General features: G+C 46.5%; 1 protein-coding gene across 1 annotated transcript in view; it reads left to right on the top strand.

The window, feature by feature from the left end:
* Positions 1–19098, top strand: part of BRIP1 (BRCA1 interacting DNA helicase 1) — a 1630984-nt gene that overhangs the window by 1413804 nt on the left and 198082 nt on the right. Inside the window, exon 21 of the mRNA XM_078679817.1 lies at positions 656–739. Coding sequence (XP_078535943.1) covers positions 656–711 — 56 coding nt within the window. The 3' untranslated portion in view covers positions 712–739. The remainder of the gene's footprint in view (positions 1–655; positions 740–19098) is intronic.

Below are 19098 nucleotides of genomic sequence, written 5' to 3'. Positions count from 1 at the left end.
AGGAACTCAAATAAATACAATAAAAATAAATAAGTCACAAATAAATGCATTTAAAAAAGCATTGGTAAAGACAATAGGTCTCGCTTTTGGGACCGATTGCCAATGCCTTTTAGCCAAACTGTACAGCATTAGCAAGATGCTCCACACCACGGTGAAAAAATTTAAAAAGAGACATGCTGACATTGATGCATCATTTTTGTATGGGTGCTCTAATACACACGCATTTCTACAAAATGATGCATTAGCCATAGCAGAAATCACTTCCATCACCAACGATGTTAGTATTGTCTTGATAAAGTTAGTATCTCTGCTTTAATGTCCCGTGGTGGTTGTATAAAGAATTTCTGACTTCTGTTTGCATCTGGAGCTATTTTCATAAGATGATGTATAATTCGGTACTGGTAGATCACCGATCTACCTGCAAAGCACCTTCAGAAAAACCTCCAGGCGCAAATAAACTTGCAAATAAATACTATCTTTTATGCAGGTAAAAGATAGTATCCGTGAGAAAGTCTTTTTTCTGTAAGTAAGTAACATGTTCTTTCATTTCATTAATGGGTAATATGTTGAACACTGCTTACCAACTTACTTACTGTAAAAATACTATGTTTATCAGTGTTGTTTGACTAATGATATAATTAAAAATTATTTGAAGGATTAAAAGTCAAAAGAGTATACAAAAGAAGAAGAAGAAGAAGAAAGGAAAACTAATAAGAATAACAGCAGAGAAAACAAAAAGGTACAGCATAAAAACAAATACTACTTAGTAGTCACCTGGTAAATAGCAGCGCTTATTTAAGATTCCACTTTATTTTAGTGTAATATTAATTTCCCAACTCAATTTTTCATTTAATTCTCACGCTGCAGAATTAGTGGTTCTTTTCTACTGTCAAGCCCGTGATTGATATGAGTGCCCGCTAAATGCGCATTTAAACTGTGTTTTTCTGCCCAAATTGTACCCGATGATCAGACACAGTATGTAACTGCGAGTGTGTAATTCATACAAAATTGTTGGATTGTAACGCTATGAGTGAAATTATTTTGATAATAGTAATGGAAAAGCATCATGGATGAACTGGAACATCATTGACCAAGGGTGGGCCTCCAGGATGGTAATGCCTTCTCAGAGGTGCACTCTTTTCCAGGCTGGAAGCTATCTCTATAACTTCAATTAACTCTGGAAATAAGAAAATGAAAACTGAGTCTTGGTTCTAACTCTATCCAAAGGACCCACAATTTCCATTTTTAAAGCTATTTAGATGCTTTGTTACTGCAACAGGAGAGCTGCCCTGCTGTTACCAATGACCGCCTTGTCCCGCACCACCCACATATAGTTTAGCTTTGCTACTTTGCTAAAGAGATTGTGTACTAGTCAACTGCCTTAAAAGCCTTAGAATGAGATTACAGAGGTTAAGCTTGTTTAAAACGTTCACAGACAAGGCTGGGCAGCTTGCACTAAAAAATAGTGATCAGCATTCTTCCTACACACTTGGTTAAAACATGCTCAAATGTGCATTCTACACCCAAGCACTAGCTGTCAGACGTCTGCCGCCCCGAAAAGTTCTAGCTGCTGGGATGTGCTGCGACTCTCAGCAGCAGCCTTTGGGGAACTCTGAACCGCTGTCACCTGAATGATACTGAACCCCTACTCACCATACTGGAGGATGGGTATCACTAAAGCCCTTCAATGGTGGTTACCAACACACACACAGGATACTTTCCAGATTGGCAAAGTCAGCAAAGGGGCCCGAAGACATCTAGAAGATAATAATTTCTATTCCATAATTTTGCAAACTGTATGTTATCCTAATACTTGGGCATCCAAGGAAACACCAGTATGAGAGTCCGTTCCTGGTAGTACCCCATCATTTCTAATGTCGGATCATTGTGCTTCATTAACTCCTTAGGATCAGTTAGAATCCAGACAACTTTTTTCGTCACCTCCGTGCCATGAAAATGAGAAAGGTCCATCTGAGGCTTCCCTAGTGCTTTCAGTAACCCTACTCTGCTCCTGCCTGGCAGCCATTCAAATGGAGCAGTAGTGTCAACATGCCATTTAAATGCTAATATGTTGTAAACTCAATCGTCTGTCTTTGCTTTCGTGGATCCAGGCCCCCTGAGACTTCATTTACATATTCAGAAACTCTCCGGAGAACCGTGAGAAATAAGACACTACTGTAACTTGTATTCTATTTAACTTATCGTTGACAATACCTGTAGAAATGTTGGATTTTGAAACTAAATTCATCTCAAATACTTTCTCTATCCTAATCTACTCCATTAGGTAGCAAGCTCAGTTACACTTGTTTCTTGTGAATTAGACAATTTACTATGCACCCTACCTGCCTATACTGTTCAAACTCTAATGGCAGTAACAGCTTTTTTTGTTGGCTACCGATCTTCCTTGAAGAGTACACCCTACAGGCAGATATCAAGTTCCTTCCTAATGTTTCTGTATTTCCCAGCTGAAACGCTCACACTGCGGAATTATTTCCAGTCAGTGCATGTCCACAGAAGATGAGGATTTTGATCCTGCAAAGGTATTCCGCTCCATCATTACCAAAGATGTTGAAATCTTGAACATAAAGTAACTAGAGCTTGAGTCACAGAAAAATCATATTTACATACATATATATATCTATCTATCTATATATATATATATATATATATATATATATATATATATATATATATATATCCCACATTAGGTATGCTAATGTAGGTCGTGTAAGTTAGCATCAAAGAACTTATACACTAGATTGATTCCATTTAGATCTCTATTTTCTCTCCCATTACTTGTCTTGGCTGTTTTGGAACAAAGTGGAAATTGGGAGGCCTTGTGTGGAATGTGAAGGGCAAGAAAATCTTCCAGAAAAACAACTTCGGGCCTCATTTATGAGGCTGTGCGTCAATTTTACGCCGCCAGTGCATCACTATTTGTGATGCACCAGTGGCGTAAAAAATGCGCCTTGTTGCGCCATATTTACAAAGTGACGCATCTAGGTAGATGCGTCACTTTGTAAACTCCTGCGCCACATTATACCTGCGCCAGGTATAATGTATGCAAGGGGGGCGTTTTGACGCAAGAAAAGGTCATGGAAGTGACACAGTGAAATCTATAAGATTTCACTGCGCAATTTCTTGGCCGCGAATGCGTCAAAATCTTACGCCTGCTTCATGGCAGGCGTAAGACTGACGCAGGCACTAACAACATGGGACTTGCCCATGTGAAAGTACACATTGCTGGAGTTGCGTCACTTTTTGTGATACACTCCAATAATGCGTCACTTTTGCGCCTACAGATACGTCAGAAATACTGACGTATCTGTAACTCCTTGCGACATGATGCGTCATATTATAAATATGACGCATCAATCATGACGCAAGGAGTGCGCACTGAGAAGTGACGCATCGCTGCTTTCACGCAGCGATGCGTCATTTCTCATAAATGAGGCGGAGTGCGCACTGAGAAGTGACGCATCGCTGCTTTCACGCAGCGATGCGTCATTTCTCATAAATGAGGCCCTTGATGTTTAAGTATTTGCCTCTGTGGAGTTACAACTAAATTTAATTTGCATATTATCTATTCTCTTTTCATGGATGGATATGCACACACAATTTCTTTGTCAATGTGCAGATTCTTTGAATACTTTTTAATAGAGAAAACTTTGTTTAAATATTTTGGGGCCTATTCACAAACTCTGTTTTGTAATACATGTGGTAGTGCTACAGTAGGAATACTCACATGCTACAAAATGCTATACACATACCTATGTGCGGAGGTCTCCACCTCCGCTTCTTCTATCTTTTATGTGCATCGATGTCTGCACCGACTGCGGAGCTCTCCGCACACATGAGACTATCCATAGTTAGTAAATGTGGAAGGGACATGAGAAGTGACTAGAAATGGGGAGTACTTACTACTAAAGGGGTGGAGGTACTAAAGGGTTGCACCTAGCCGCAAAAGTAAGCCCATTGCTATATACAAACTGCACTTCTATAGTTACTGCAGCCAAAAAGGACCCCAAACAGTGGCAAATGCACTCCAGCTCAGAGCTGGAGTAAGTCCAGTACAACACATGGCCACTAATAAGTACTGCGACCCCCTCCAGTGAAAAATAATAAAGGCATCAACTTAAAATAAAACCCCTAGGAATTCATGCTAAATTAAATAACTTATTTAAATTAATATTTACGATATAAATACATAAAAAAATTATATATCAATAAAACATTTTTTATTGTAAAGTATTTTAAAAACATTTTAAAATAAAAATATCCGATTGTTTTTTTAAAACAATACATACATTGCTATTAATTAATTCTATGTTCCCTTTAAATAATTTTTAATACATTAATTTCACTTAAGGTTGGAATTTGTTTGAATTTAAACCTCAGAAAAGTAATTGTTTTAGTTTAATATATTCAAAATAATTTTAAATGATAAGCTATTGCTGTAACATGTTAATATTTTAGTACATTTAAAATAAATACATAGAATGAACATTAATATTTTAAATTAAAAAACAAAATTCTAATTTCTTTTATACACTTTTATCTATACTTTTCCTTAGGAAGATCGCCTCCCAAGTGTTGGAAATCTCTGGTTATGTGTGAAAAGTTGCAAGTGGTAACTTTACACTTGTAAACTAGTCACCATACACTGAACTCGGGGTGGGAACATGTAAGCCTAGAATTTTGATTAACTTTACACTCTTAAATGGTAAATAGCTTAAAGCAATTAAATTACTCAAATGTATATGAGTAAATTTACACTTGTAGATTTACTCGTGTAAATTTACCTTTGTGAATAGATCCCTATTTGTCTTTTTTTTAATAGCGAGCCATAGACATGAAAGCATTTTAATGACATCACTGTGCTATTTTCTTCGCTTTTTCAATACCTATTTTAAAAATAAACACAGACTAAACAAATAAGCATGTAGATCTACAACAGGGAAAAGGAAACTGCTGCTTTATGAAAGTAGGCCCTCCTGGAACTCAAAATACACCGCATTTCCAGTTAATAAGGGAGTGTTTCCCACTCTGTAGGAAGAAGATCACTGATTATTAAACTCTGTCTTTAAAGCCTTTTCAATTTTAAAAATCAATTTTGCCTCTGAAAGAAAGGTTATCTGGTAATGGAAAGGCTTTTAATTTTCTTTCACAGTTTTCCCCATCTCCTTTCTCTGAGTCACCAGAAATTGTTTGGAGGCAAGTGCTAGCCCTGTGGTGTGGGACTGTCTAGATGGCTGCATGCTTGTCACTTTCTTGCCTCTGCAAAGCCACACTAAATAGAACTGCATTACTCATAATAGTAGTAGTTAGAAGACTCCGGGGTATAGGGAATGTCACGGGGGGACTTTCTGTTGGCACCTTCACTTTTAATTTAGAGTCTATTGATGTGCAGCTGATTAAATGTCCAAGGAAGAAATAAGCCATCATCCATCGAGTCTCTCTATGATACACAGGAAGGTGTCTTATCTTGACTTGGAGGGCCTAACCAGTTCTATGCTTGGCATCAGTTGATTGTTGGATTTTCAGAGTCTCGGTTTAATGTGTACTTTCAGCTGACTGTAGGGTCTTTAGTTCTTGATGCACCAGCTAATCCACATCATCACCCCATGCCTTCCTATCCACGACCAAGGAGCTATCAGGATCATAGATGAAAGTAAGAGCAGCTCGTCTAGGATGTATCTAAATCCTTTAAAGCCAGGTACTCTGCTCCAAGATCACTCATAAATTCCTTAGTACCAAGGAGAGGAAGCACATTCCCCAGAGTCAAAATTATATACTTATTCCATTCCTCCACATTATCCTCAGACAGAGAATGAATCTTCCTTTTGGTCATTTGATAGCTGTTACATTTATTAGGAGAGCAATGACAAAGGAACACTTTCCTGCTCCTGCACTGCGCCAGGCGACGTTAATGATCTTTAAAATACTGCATTGTTCTTTCTTGTCTTGTCTTCTTGTACCCTTTGTGCCTGTTCTAGAGCCTACCATGCAAGTATTTCTAGTCCTTTGTAGGGTTGAAAGTCCCTGGTGCAGTTTCCATGTGTTACCGTGTTCACTTTCTCAATCTGACTGACCCATTGTGGTTTCTTGTGTTTGAGACCTGTGTCATGAGTCGCCTGATACGTGTTCTAGACTCAGTGATAGTGGCACCATCAAAATGATATTCTTTTTAGCATGGCTGGCTGTTATCCTCATGTCCTGGCCATGACACGACTAACGGTTGGTGGTAGATGATTGTAGTAGTGGGATGTGGGGCTTTTTTTGCATGCACCCTATTGAATAGCTGTTTACTGGGTCTCCCTGGTGAATCAATGTAGCATGTTACAACTGGCCCCTTGGGTGTATGGGAGTATGGGATGGGTTTGAGAGTACATGTGTACATGAGAGGTGGGTTACCCATACCAAGGTCCAGCTACATATTTATCATCCTGTAGTCAGTACTTCTTTCATGCATGTCACCCTGCATCGTTCTCTCCTCCCTTCTACCTGTAGAGAATTCATTGTAAAATCAAGTGCATGTGGCTTGAATTCACATCCTGTGAATGGAGCGGGACACATCCTTATTGCTCACTGGTCCTGGGTCAAGCCAATTTCAGCAGATCAGCCTGTGCCCTGTGAGATGCAACACTTAAAGACTGTGGTGAAGGGTAGGAGGTGGAATCGCCATCATCCACAAGAACACCCTCAGGGTCTCGACCAGCACCGACAACACCCTCTGCACCGCCGAACACCTGCACTTCCAGATCCACACCAATCCCAATACCACCATCAGAGACAAGAAGAACGGTCACCCAGGCCCTCGTCAGCAGCAGGCTGGACTATGGAAACGCCCTCTACGCAGGAGCCTCGGCCAAACTCCTGAAACGACTACAATGCATACAGAACGCCTCTGCTCGCCTGATCCTCAACATCCCACGCCACAGCCACATCACACCACACCTGAGAGACCTGCACTGGCTTTCCGTCAACAAGAGGATCACCATCAAGTTCCTCACCCACGCACACAAGGCGCTCCACAACACCAGACCGGCATACCTCAACAGACGACTCACCTTCTACACCCCGAACCGACAGCTCCGCTCCAGCGACCTCGCCACCGTCACCCACATCTAAAGAGCAACTACCGGCGGCAGATCGTTCTCCCACCTCGCCGCCAATACCTGGAACACCATCCCCATCCTCCTACGGCAGACCCAGGACCTACTCGAGCAGTAGCGTCACCCCTCCCCCCCCCAGCGCCTTGAGACCCTCACGGGTAAGTAGTGTGCTTTGCAAATGTACTGATTGATTTATTGATTGAAGGGTATGCCAAGGACTTCTCACCTAAAACACATAGATGAGCTGGCTCTACACTCCTCACATCAAGTGTCTTATTTTCCTGGAGAAGCTAAATACCAGCCACTACACCTGATTGGCCAGTGGTTATCTGGATTTCAATGCAAATTGGACACAGAAAGTCTGGTATCCCGAGCTACTGAGCATGATCATCGATCCGGATGCTCCGTTGGGAGGCTCTTCTGTCCAAGCAGAAGGGGAGGGGTCTTCACCCAAACCTATCTACTCTGTGCCTTCTTGTGTGGAGAATGAGTGGTGACAGTTGACAGCTTTTGACCTTCCTTCCAAGCTCTGTAACGTCATCTTGGCAACTGGGCGTCCCTCCACCAAGACGAAAAACGCCTGGTGTTGGATAATATTTGTGGCATGGTTTGCAGAAAAACACATCGACCCCCTTTCTGCACCCTTTCTGAAATTCTTCATTCTTTCATTGCCAAGAAGGGCTCTGCTCTGGGCAATCTTAAGGGCTATCTGTCTTATATTTCTGCCTTTTTTCATCTTCCTGACAAACCCTCATTGTTTAAGTCTCCTATTGTACATAGGTTTCTAAAGGGTCTTGTATATCTCTTCCCTCCGTCACCATTTATTATGCCTCAGTACTGGGTCCTTAATCTGGTCTTGACCTTCTTAATGTGTGCTCCTTTCGAGCCTCTCCATAATTGTCACACTAAAAGCAGCCTTCCTTGTGCCAATTCCATCTGCCCATAATGTGAGTGAGCTGCAGGCTGTATCATCTAAGCTGCTTTACCTCCCAATCTATCCTGACAAACTGGTGCTTCTCACAAGGGCCTCCTTTCTAACAAAAGTGGTCACCTCATTTCATGTAGGCCAATCTATCACCCTGACAACTTTTTCCACTCCTCCACATCCCTCTAAAAAGGAGAAAATTTAATGTCTGGACACATAAACAGCATTGTCGTTCTACCTTGACCATACACAAGAGGTTCGGGTGGATGACTAATTGTTGGTGGGGTATGTTGGTGCGAAGAAAGGTTGGACAATCCATATAAAAGGGCACTTTGCCCATTTGGTCCTCCTTGTGTGAAATTGGTCTGCAGACCCACCTCCGGGGATGGTATTGCTTGGGTATCTATTCACAGGTAAGGAATCTGTGGCTAGAAGTCTCTATCAGATGAACAAGTTACTTACCTTCGGTAAGGCCTTATCTGGTAGGGACTGTATCTAGCCACAGATTCCTTAATCACTCACCCATCCTCCTTGCTCTGCGACTGGATTTCTGGGAACAGGGTTGACACCTTCCAGGGCACTAGTTTTACACACCAGTGGTCAGTGTACTTCATGGCAATGCACTTCTGGCATGGAAAGTCATGGAAAGAAACGGACGTCAGCGTGCCTGGGTGGTGTCTATATAGGTACCGCGACGTCACTTCCAGCGCGGATGATGGCGTCAACGCACGCAGAGCCGGTCAGCACCACCTACCGGCTGCAGGGGTACTGCTCACAAAAAGTCTTCCGGATCTAGTCTGACGCATGTGAAATTCAAAGGTAAGGAATCTGCGGCTAGATGTAGACTCTACCAGATAAGGCGTTGCTGAAGGTAAGTAACTTGTCGTTTGGGAGCAGGCAATAGTCCAAGGGACCACTGCCTGCTCCTGAAAAATGCTTGTAAAATTATTATTTTTTTCAAACACATCCTGTTTTTCTTTTAGAAAAATGAGTTTATTAAAAAAAATGCTTTATTTAAAAGTAATCACTGACATTGTGGTCTGCAGACCCCAGCATTCCAGTGACCCTATTCAATCATAGTTTGTTTCAATTTGCCCCCCACCTCATGAATATTAATGAGGTAGGTCGCGTTGTGACCCACTGTGAATCATTATTTTATCAACCAACCTATTAACCCCTTCGGGGCTGATGACGAGCTGGGCTCGTCATGGCGCGCACCGGTCGTGCGCGGATGACAAGGCCAGCTCGTCATCAGCCCCACCCTCGGGGGAAGCGCTGGCGCTCCCCCCGAGGGTCTCCGATCTTGGTTGTTTTGCTGGGGGCGGCAGCGGAAGAGTTTCCGCTGCCGCCCCCGCCCCTCCCCCCCCATGGGAATCCCTGATGACGTCAGCGCTCGCTGACATCATCAGGGATTCCCAGCGCTCAGGAAGCCATTTGCTTTCTGAGCGCCGGAGAAGAAGGTAGGTTTCTCCTGTCTGGCGGGGGTTTGGGGCAGCGAAGAGGCATCAGGAGAGAGGAAAGAGATTTTCCTCTCCCCTGATGTCTCTTTGCAGGGCATTTCTGCCTCACGATCGCGCACAGCGTCGCGATTGTGCGGCGGAAATGCCCCCACTAGCACCAGGGATTTAATTTTAGTTTATAGGAAGCGACCCCTTGGGCAAGGGTCGCTTCCAGGCGGGGTCTGATAATGTTTTCGTTTATCTGCCCCCCCTGGGGGCAAATCGGCCCGTTTTTTCGGCCGTTTTGTCCCCCGGGGGGGGGGGGGGGCAGAAATTCCCCACTAGCACCAGGGTTGTTTTTTGGTGCCATGATGGCGGCCATGATTTTTGTTTACGTTTTTCTGTCCCCCCTGGGGGCAAATCGGCCCGTTTTTTTTTGCCGTTTTGCCCCCAGGGGGGACAGAAAATGCCCACTAGCACTAGGGATTTTGTTTTTAGCTTTTAGGATGCGACCCCTTGGGCAAGGGTCGCTTCCAGGTGGCCTCCCAATTAACTTTTTGTTTTTCTGCCCCCCCTGGGGGCAAATCGGCCCGTTTTTCGGCCGTTTTGCCTCCAGGGGGGGCAGAAATTTCCCACTAGCACCAGGGATTTTTGTTGGGGCAATGTGTTTGTTTTGGGAAGCGACCCCTTGGGTAAGGGTCGCTTCCAGGTGGCCATAATTGTGTTTTTGTTTTTCTGTCCACCCTGGGGGCAAAACGGCCCGTTTTTTTTGCCGTTTTGCCCCCAGAGGGGGCAGAAAATACCCACTAGCACCAGGGAATTTAAATTTAGTTTTTAGGAAGCGACCCCTTGGGCAAGGGTCGCGTCCTGGTGGCAAGTAATTATGTTTTTGAATTTCTGCCCGCACTTGGGGCAAATCGGCCCGTTAAAGTTTTGCCTCCTGTTTTTTGGCCCACTAGGCCCTAGGCTTTGAGTTTTGTTCCAATTTTGGTTTTAATTTTGGTTGTTTTTTACTGTCCGCCTCCCTTGGTGCCGGTTGGTCTTTTTTTGTCCTTACTGCCTTGGCTGGTGGTGTGTGTGGAGTGGTGCTTGGCTGGCGGTGTGTGTGGAGTGGCGCTTGGCTGGTGGTGTGCGTGGAGTGGTACTTGGCTGTCTGTGCACGAAGTGGTGCTTGGCTGGCGGTGTGTGTGGAGTGGCACTTGGCTGGCGTTGTGTGTGGAGTGGCGCTTGGCTTGCAGTGTGCGTGGAGTGCTGTTTGGCTGGCGCTGTGTGTGGAGTGGCGCTTGGCTGGATGGTGTGCGTGCAGTGGTACTTGGCTGTCTGTGCACGGAGTGTTGCTTTGCTGGCGGTGTGTGTGGAGTGGCGCTTGGCTGGATGGTGTGCGTGGAGTGGTACTTGGTTGTCTGTGCACGGAGTGGTGTTTGGCTGGTGGTGTGTGTGGAGTGGTATTTGGCTGGCGGTGTGTGTGGAGTGGTACTTGGCTGGATGGTGTGCGTGGAGCGGTGCTTGGCTGGCGGTGAGTGGCGCTTGGCTTGCGGTGTGCGTGGAGTGGTGCTTGGCTGGCGGTGTGTGTGGAGTGGTACTTGGCTGTCGGTGTGCGCTGAGTGGCGTTTGGCTGGCGGTGTGCGTGGAGGGGTACTTGGCTATCTATGCACGGAGTGGTGCTTGGCTGGCGGAGTGTGTGGAGTGGCGCTTGGCTGGTGGTGTGTGTGGAGTGGTACTTGGCTGTCTGTGCACGGAGTGGTGCTTGGCTGGTGGTATTTTTGGAGTGGCGCTTGGCTGGTGGTGTGCGTGGAGTGCTACTTTGCTGTCTGTGCACGGAGTGGTGCTTGGCTGGCGGTGTGTGTGGAGTGGCGCTTGGCTGGTGGTGTGCGTGGAGTGGTACTTTGCTGTCTGTGCACGGAGTGGTGTTTGGCTGGTGGTGTGTGTGGAGTGGTGTTTGGCTGGCGGTGTGTGTGGAGTGGTACTTGGCTGGATGGTGTGCGTAGAGCGGTGCTTGGCTGGCGGTGAGTGGCACTTGGCTTGCGGTGTGCGTGGAGTGGTGCTTGGCTGGCGGTGTGTGTGGAGTGGTACTTGGCTGTCGGTGTGCGCTGAGTGGTGTTTGGCTGGCGGTGTGCGTGAAGGGGTACTTGGCTATCTATGCACGGAGTGGTGCTTGGCTGGCGGTGTGTGTGGAGTGGCGCTTGGCTGGTGGTGTGTGTGGAGTGGTACTTTGCTGTCTGTGCACGGAGTGCTGCTTGGCTGGCGGTGTGTGTGGAGTGGCGCTTGGCTGGTGGTGTGCGTGGAGTGCTACTATGCTGTCTGTGCACGGAGTGGTGCTTGGCTGGCGGTGTGCGTGGAGTGGCGCTTGGCTGGTGGTGTGCGTGGAGTGGTACTTGGCTGTCTGTGCATGGAGTGCTGCTTGGCTGGCGGTGTGTGTGGAGTGGCGCTTGGCTGGATGGTGTGCGTGGAGTGGTACTTTGCTGTCTGTGCACGGAGTGCTGCTTGGCTGGCGGTGTGTGTGGAGTGGCGCTTGGCTGGATGGTGTGCGTGGAGTGGTACTTGGCTGTCGGTGTGCGCTGAGTGGTGTTTGGCTGGCGGTGTGCATGGTCTGGTGCTTGGATGGTGGTGTGGGTGGACTGGCACTCGGCTGGCGGTGTGTGAGTAGTTACTTTCTGTTGGTCACTACACACACTGCTAGTTGAGTGACACTCTACGCAGTCTATCATTTTCTGTAGTTGCTGTGTCAGATATGTGGGCGTGTGAAAGTGATGGGCCCTTGAATGGCGCTGGCGGCTGGCGGTGTGAAAGTTTTGTATGTGTCACACGTACAAAAGATGTATGAATGTCCTTACTGCCCCTGTGTGATGGGGGTACTGGTAGGACAAAAGACTGACTGGCACCAAAGGGGTCAGGCAGTAAAAAAAATTAACGAGTGTCTTGATGTTAAACCTCATCTAATCCCAATTGGTCTAAGCCCTATTTGATGGCCCATCTGGCCGAATTTAAATTTGGGGGGCAAATTTGTGTGTTGTTGTTTTAATTGTTATATTGTTTGTGAAATGTGGTAGTAATTTTTTTTTCTTTTGTATTTTTGTCTTGTTCCAGGCTTTTGCTGTTTGGATTGTTGTAGGTTGCGTGTCTGTTTGCAGCTTGTGTAGTTGCTTGTGCTTGGTAAGTGAATGTATTTTGTACTACTTTCCCTTGATGTTTGTCTTTTTGAAAAAGGTTGTACTTCTAGCAGTTTGTGTGGCTCTGTGTTTTTTTTTCAGCATTAGTGTTTGATGTGCACTTTGTTTTCTAATCTGTCATCTCTTTTTTTCTTTCTAGTGGGATATCATTTCTTTTTGCTGTGTCTCAACAGAGAAGGTGCGGGTGAGTGTAGCTATATTTGGTAAGAGTGAAATTGTTTTGGATTGTATTCATCTTTTTGTGAAAGCCTTTTTTTTTTTTAAACTTTATTTATAAATCTTTTGTTTCTCAGTAAACAGTTCAAAGAGGAAACAAACCAAGTAGGTTACACAGGTACGACTCGTAGTCATCTGACTATCATTCAGGCACTATACATAGGTGGGCGGGTAATCCGGGCAGAAAGCAGTCTCAAAGTTTAACTTAGTTTTTACAATTGAGCAAATACTGCACAGTCAAAACAATGAATAGCATTTACCTATTTATGGAGCACGGGCAGTTGCCTTTCTCAGTCCAGAAGGTGTAAAACGCCTTTCGACTTCTCTACAACAAAAAAGGTGTCACGGAATATCTAGGCAGGGAGAGTACAGTATACATAAGACCCTGATATGTGTGTCTGACAGGTTGTGATCAAATATGAGTCAGTTTACCCCTGTAATCCACTCTCCTTAGTGTCCCACGCTAGTGGACTCTAGTGTGTCTCCTGGAGTGGATATGTAGAGGGTCATGTATAAGTGATATCCATAGCCTGTGCACTCAAGCGACGTCATCTGAATCTGTAGCTGTTGCTGCCGTCTGTAAAAGATATTGCTGCAGCGGCCCCCATATATCTTTGGGTCTGCTCTGTACTGGTGTCAGGTCGGCATAGACATTATTCTGATCCTGACAATATACCAGATCGTCAATCCAGTCCTTAAACTTAGGAGCTCTTCCCCTTCCCCATCTACATGCAACTCTTCTTTTAGCCAGTAATAATGCGACATCCGTGAATTTCCGAATAGACTTAGGCACATTCCTAGTGTATCCTAATAGCATAATTAACGGGTCTCTACCTATCGCCCCGGACGTCATGACCCGTAGAGCATCATGCACCTGTGACCAATATTCGTAAATTCCTGGGCGCTCCCACGCCAAATGGAAGAATCCCGCCCCCTCTGTGTTGCAGCGCTCACATCTATCAGTATCTGCCAGGTGAAAGCGTAGCTTCCTCACAGGTGTATAATAGAAACGTTGTAAAAATTTTAAATGAATGATCTTTAGCCTGCAGCTAGACGAAATACTAGCAGTTACAGCACAGCAATAGTGCCATAGCTCCTCAGTAATTTCCCGATCTAAATCCATACTCCAGTGGAGTCGTGCAGGGCTGTCAGGCCCTTGGCTCTGCGCCCTGATATTGTTATATAGTCTAGAGACAAGATGGCGGCCGTCCGATATAATCATGGCATGCAATGACAAAACTACTTCCGGTTCCTCCGGGAAATTGGGCAACACTTCTTTCAAGCCCTGTCGGAGTCGGATGTAATAGAACACCTCCAAAGGGGTAGGTGTAATTGCCTGAAACCGTTGTTCCCTGGTACGGAACCGACCGTCGACAAACAGGTCCCCCCAGTTGGCGAGCCTTGTGCGCCTACACATTAACTGAAAACCCTTCTCCTGCAAGAGCGATATGCGAGGGTGATATATAAGAGGAAGTGCCGGAGAATACAATTGTTGAGCACCGACAAGCCTTGCTACCCTGCTCCACGCATCTATGGTGCACGTTACCGTAGTAGACGGTGTCTCTATGTCCTTGACAGTACCCAGGATTAGGCCATTAAGAGGAAGAGGGCGCGCAATCCAATCCTCTGCAGCGATCTGAGGCATGTATGGGGTGGGTTTTAGCCAATAATAGGCATATTGCGCTTGGGCAGCAACATAATAGATCTCAAAGTCTGGCACATCGAAACCACCCCTCTCATAAGGCTGGGTCAGGATGGCCCAGCGCAGTCGTGGTTGCTTGCCCCCCCAAAAGAGTCGAAGAAGTTCCGATCGTAATTGTTTGAAGAAGAATACGCCAGGGAAGTACGGCACATTTTGGAATAGGTATAAGAACTGTGGCAGTACCACCATCTTTATTAGTGACACCCTTCCCGCCATCGATAACGGCAGAGCTTTCCAGCGTGTGACATTATCAGCTAATTTCGTGATGGCCACCCCGTAATTTGATCTGAGTGTCTCTTCCCTGTCCAGGGATATCACTATGCCCAGGTAGCGAAGTTCAGTATCACACCACTCAAGTGGAAAATCCAACTGGAATTTCGGAACGGCTCTCGTGAGCGGAAAGAACTGAGATTTCTTCCAATTTATGCGCACCCCTGACAGCCTACCGAAGACCAGGAACTCCCGTAAAATGGAATTAAGGTTGTCCTGAGGATGCTTCACATAAAGTGTGATATCATCTGCATATAGCGACACCCCAATTTGACGTTGAAAACAGTTAAAGGCACTCTCTTTGTGCAGTTGGGGAATACGGCACGCCAGAGGCTCAATTGCCATAGCGAAGAGCAAAGGGGAGAGTGGGCACCCCTGTCTGGTGCCCCTCGTTATCCGCATCGGGGCCGAAAGTGATCCATTAACAACTACTCTGGCAGTCGGTTTGGTATATAACAGCTCAACCCAGTTGATAAACAGTTTGGGGAACGCCATCCTATGTAAGATAGCAAATAGGTACCTCCACTCTACCGAATCGAACGCTTTCGTCGCGTCTAGAAAGACAGCAGCAACTGTAAGTTCCGGATCAATCGTCTGTATCAAAGAGAATAGTGTCCTAAGATTATGTGTAGTGGCGCGGCCCGGCACAAAGCCAGCTTGATCCGGCAAAACAATCTGAGGCATAATCAGCGAGAGGCGTGTAGCAAGAACCTTAGCAAGGATCTTCGCATCGCAGTTGATTAGGGAAAGCGGTCTATAAGAGTCCGTATCCGTCGGTTCCTTACCCGGTTATAACAAGGAAGTAATAACCACCTCCCTCATCGATCCCGGCAATTCCCCAACTTCAAGCGACTCCTCATAGACCTCCCTAAGGACGGGAGCCATGATATCCATGTAACATTTATAAAACTCTGCGGGGAGCCCATCCAATCCCGCCGCCTTGCCATTGGCAAGCGACATGATCGCATCTCGTACCTCATCAATCTCCAATGGTGCACTTGTCTATGCACATCACTGAGCCAGCACAGTGCAATATCATCAAGGAAGCACCCCATATCGACCTCCGTAGTTTGTTGAGAAGTATATAACTGCTCATAATGTGACAGAAATTCCTCTTGAATCCTCCTCGTGTCCTGATATCGTGTGCCGTCTGTTGCGACAAGTTCTAATATAGTGGCACTGAAGCGTGGCTTTCTCGTTATTGCAGCCAGCACTTTACCCGGTCGCTCCCCCTCGCAATACCGCCGCGCTGCCCAATACTTGCCCCTGAATTTGACTTCTCTCGCTGCTTCCTCCTCAAACTCGGAAAGTTTAGTTCTAAATGTCGTGTGTAGCTCCGAGTCTCCCCTCCTTGCCATCTCAAGTTCTAACTCCTTAAGCTCGCGCTCCAACTTGCCTAGCGTCCTTTGGATGTCTTTCAATATCCCTCCACCTTTGGACATGCAAATTCCCCTCACCGTTACCTTGAAAGCCTCCCACACCATCTCCACACTATTGACTGAATCTTTGTTTCTGGGGAAAAACTCCTCTATTTCGTCACCTAGCTCTGTTTTAAATACTGTGTCTAATAGCATAGTCGGGAGCAATCTCCATGGGGGTCTTATTCTGTCAAAACCCAGAACCATCAGGGACAACAATACCGGGCAGTGATCTGAATACGTTCTAGGCAGATGTGTCACCCTACCTATACCCGTACCAAGTCCCCTTGTCACAAAGCAGTAATCCAGTCGAGCCCAAGTATTAGCATGTGATGTGAAATGCGTGCCTTCTCTACACGTACGGTGTGTGTATCTCCAGCTGTCCACCAGCCCTGCTTCCTCTATGACGCCCAGCAGCACATCCCTAGCCTGTCTGTTATATTGACCGCAACCATCCGATCTATCCATGCCTGGCTGTAATGCAACATTGAAATCCCCTCCCCAGATAACATGTGTTGCGCCCGCACCCAATACATGCCCCCACAGCATAGTAAAAAATTCCGGTGTATCAACATTAGGAGCGTAACAGCTCACTATAGCAACAGTATCCATGCCTAATCTACCCCACAATATCACATAACGGCCATCAGGATCAAGGATCTCTCCCAGCAAATGAAAGGTGACAGATTTTTTGATCAATACAGCAGTGCCCCTAGAGTACGAGGAAAAAGAAGCGAACTTCCTGACCGAGGCCCATTTACTAGCAAACCTAGGATCAGTCCTGGGGCGGAAATGTGTCTCTTGTAACAAGGCTACTTGGACATTATGCCTGTCAAGGTATGCAAGTATATTTCTCCCTTTCCTAGCATCATTAATGCCCCGCACGTTCCAGGACATTATCATCAATGAGCTCCCCGTCATATCAGCCATCGTCTATGGTATCAGCAGTATCAGCATTTACCCCCGCCCCTTCCACCCACCGCCTACGTGTGCCAGTACATATACTCCAAAAAATTTGCACTTCCCTGTGTAACCTCTGTCCAATGCAAACAAACACCCTCGCCATCCCCCCTCCCGCATGAGTCCCCCCAACTAACTCAAGCATACCCCCGTGCGTCCCCCCCCTCCAACCCTCTCATCCACTCATTTTCCATATATTTGTTCATCATCTGACTCATCTCCCTGTCAGTCAAACATACCTCACCATGCCCATCCCTTCCAATCCAGGGGGCCCAACTCGTCACCGCCCTCAATACCTTCCCCCAACAAGGACCTATGTCAGATACTAACTGAATTATGCCTTCCCCCCCAACCTTCAAGAAAGCCTACGGGCAACATGTTCAACTTTGGCCCCACCCCTCCCCCCGCCCACTGAAGTATCCCCAATTCTCCAGCAAACCCATCCCTCCCCCCACCCATCACCTCTAGCAGACACCCCAACAGCTGCAGTGCAACGAACATTGTCAATGGGGCACACCCTAGTAGGGTCATCCAGAGTACACACTTTGACACCCCCTACCCCTCGTCCCCGAGTCTGAACCGCCCTTAGCGGGGAAATTCGAGGGAGGGGGGTGTTGCCTGGCATACTTTACCACCTGTAGTCCCAATGCCGTCGTCATCCCACTCAATTGTTCATTTTTGCAGTTCGTCGGCAGAGTTCTCGAGTGCGGTGGCATGAGAACAGCCCGCACCGCAGCATTAACCGTTGGTCACAGCAGGTCAGAGATCCTCTCAGTAATCACATCACATTGGTCAGTCCTCCTCATTCTCCACCTCTTCCTCCGCAGGACGTTTCCCTCGCTCGCGTCTCAACGTTTTCAGGAAATCTTCAACCTGCTGTGGGTTCAAGAAAAAGAACTGCTTTGCCTGATGCGTGACCCTAAGCTTAGCCGGATATAATAGAGCATAGTCTATTTGTAGATCCCTTAGTTTTTTTTTCACGTCTATAAACTTTCTCCGTTGTTCTTGCACAATGGGCGTGAAGTCCGGGTATAGTGAGAAGTTAACCCCATCACACGTCAGTTGCTTAGCGTTCCTTGCGGCTCGAAGTGCGATGTCCCTGTCCCGATAATTTAGTAGTCGAGTTATTATCGGTCGAGGCGGAGCCCCCGGTTTGGGTTGAGGACCAAGGGAACGGTGTGCACGCTCAACAATGAACTGCTTGGAAAAGGCGTCCGCCCCAATCGCCGTCTGAAGAATCCGTTCCACATAATCCTCCATACGTCCAGTGTTCGTGGATTCCGGCACACCTACCACGCGAACATTATTGCGGCGACTGCGCGCCTCCAACTCCTCGTTCTTTGCAGCTATCACTTTAAGGATATTGTCCATTCGCGTCAGTCTAGTAGCATGGGACGCCGTAGTATCGTCATTGTCTGAAATCCTCCTCTCCGCCTCTGTGAGTCGTTCCTCATGGACATCCATTTTCTGCACAATTGCGTCCATCCTGGAGGACAGGCGATCCACCTTGTCCACCACCGTCGCGAACCCTTGTTTCATTTCCTGCAATAGTAGATGCATGTCCGGCACAGCCCCATCACGGCTAGTTCCCGCTTCCGGTGGGCTCTGAGTACCACTTGTCTCCGTCACCGTCCTTACAGTCTTCTTTGACGCCGGAGCCGAGTCAAAGGAAATCTTCGGTTGGCGATTATCTTGGCGTCCCATGGTGGCACCCTTAGCTGACTTCGCTGCAGTTAACGAATACGTACGATTGTTACCGCCTCGTGGCGAGTCAGAGGCCCCGGACATGAATTGGTGCGCTCTCAGCGTCCTGTTCTCCTGACCACCAGGGGCTCCGCAAACTACGTCCGTGGTCCTGAACGTACACCAACACTGCTGCGTAT

The sequence above is a fragment of the Lissotriton helveticus genome, chromosome 3_1 (assembly GCF_964261635.1).
Source record: "Lissotriton helveticus chromosome 3_1, aLisHel1.1, whole genome shotgun sequence".
NCBI classification, from domain to species: Eukaryota; Metazoa; Chordata; class Amphibia; order Caudata; family Salamandridae; genus Lissotriton; species Lissotriton helveticus.
The sequence above is the reverse complement of the archived record's forward strand: the minus strand, read 5'-3'. Positions and strand labels throughout refer to the sequence as shown.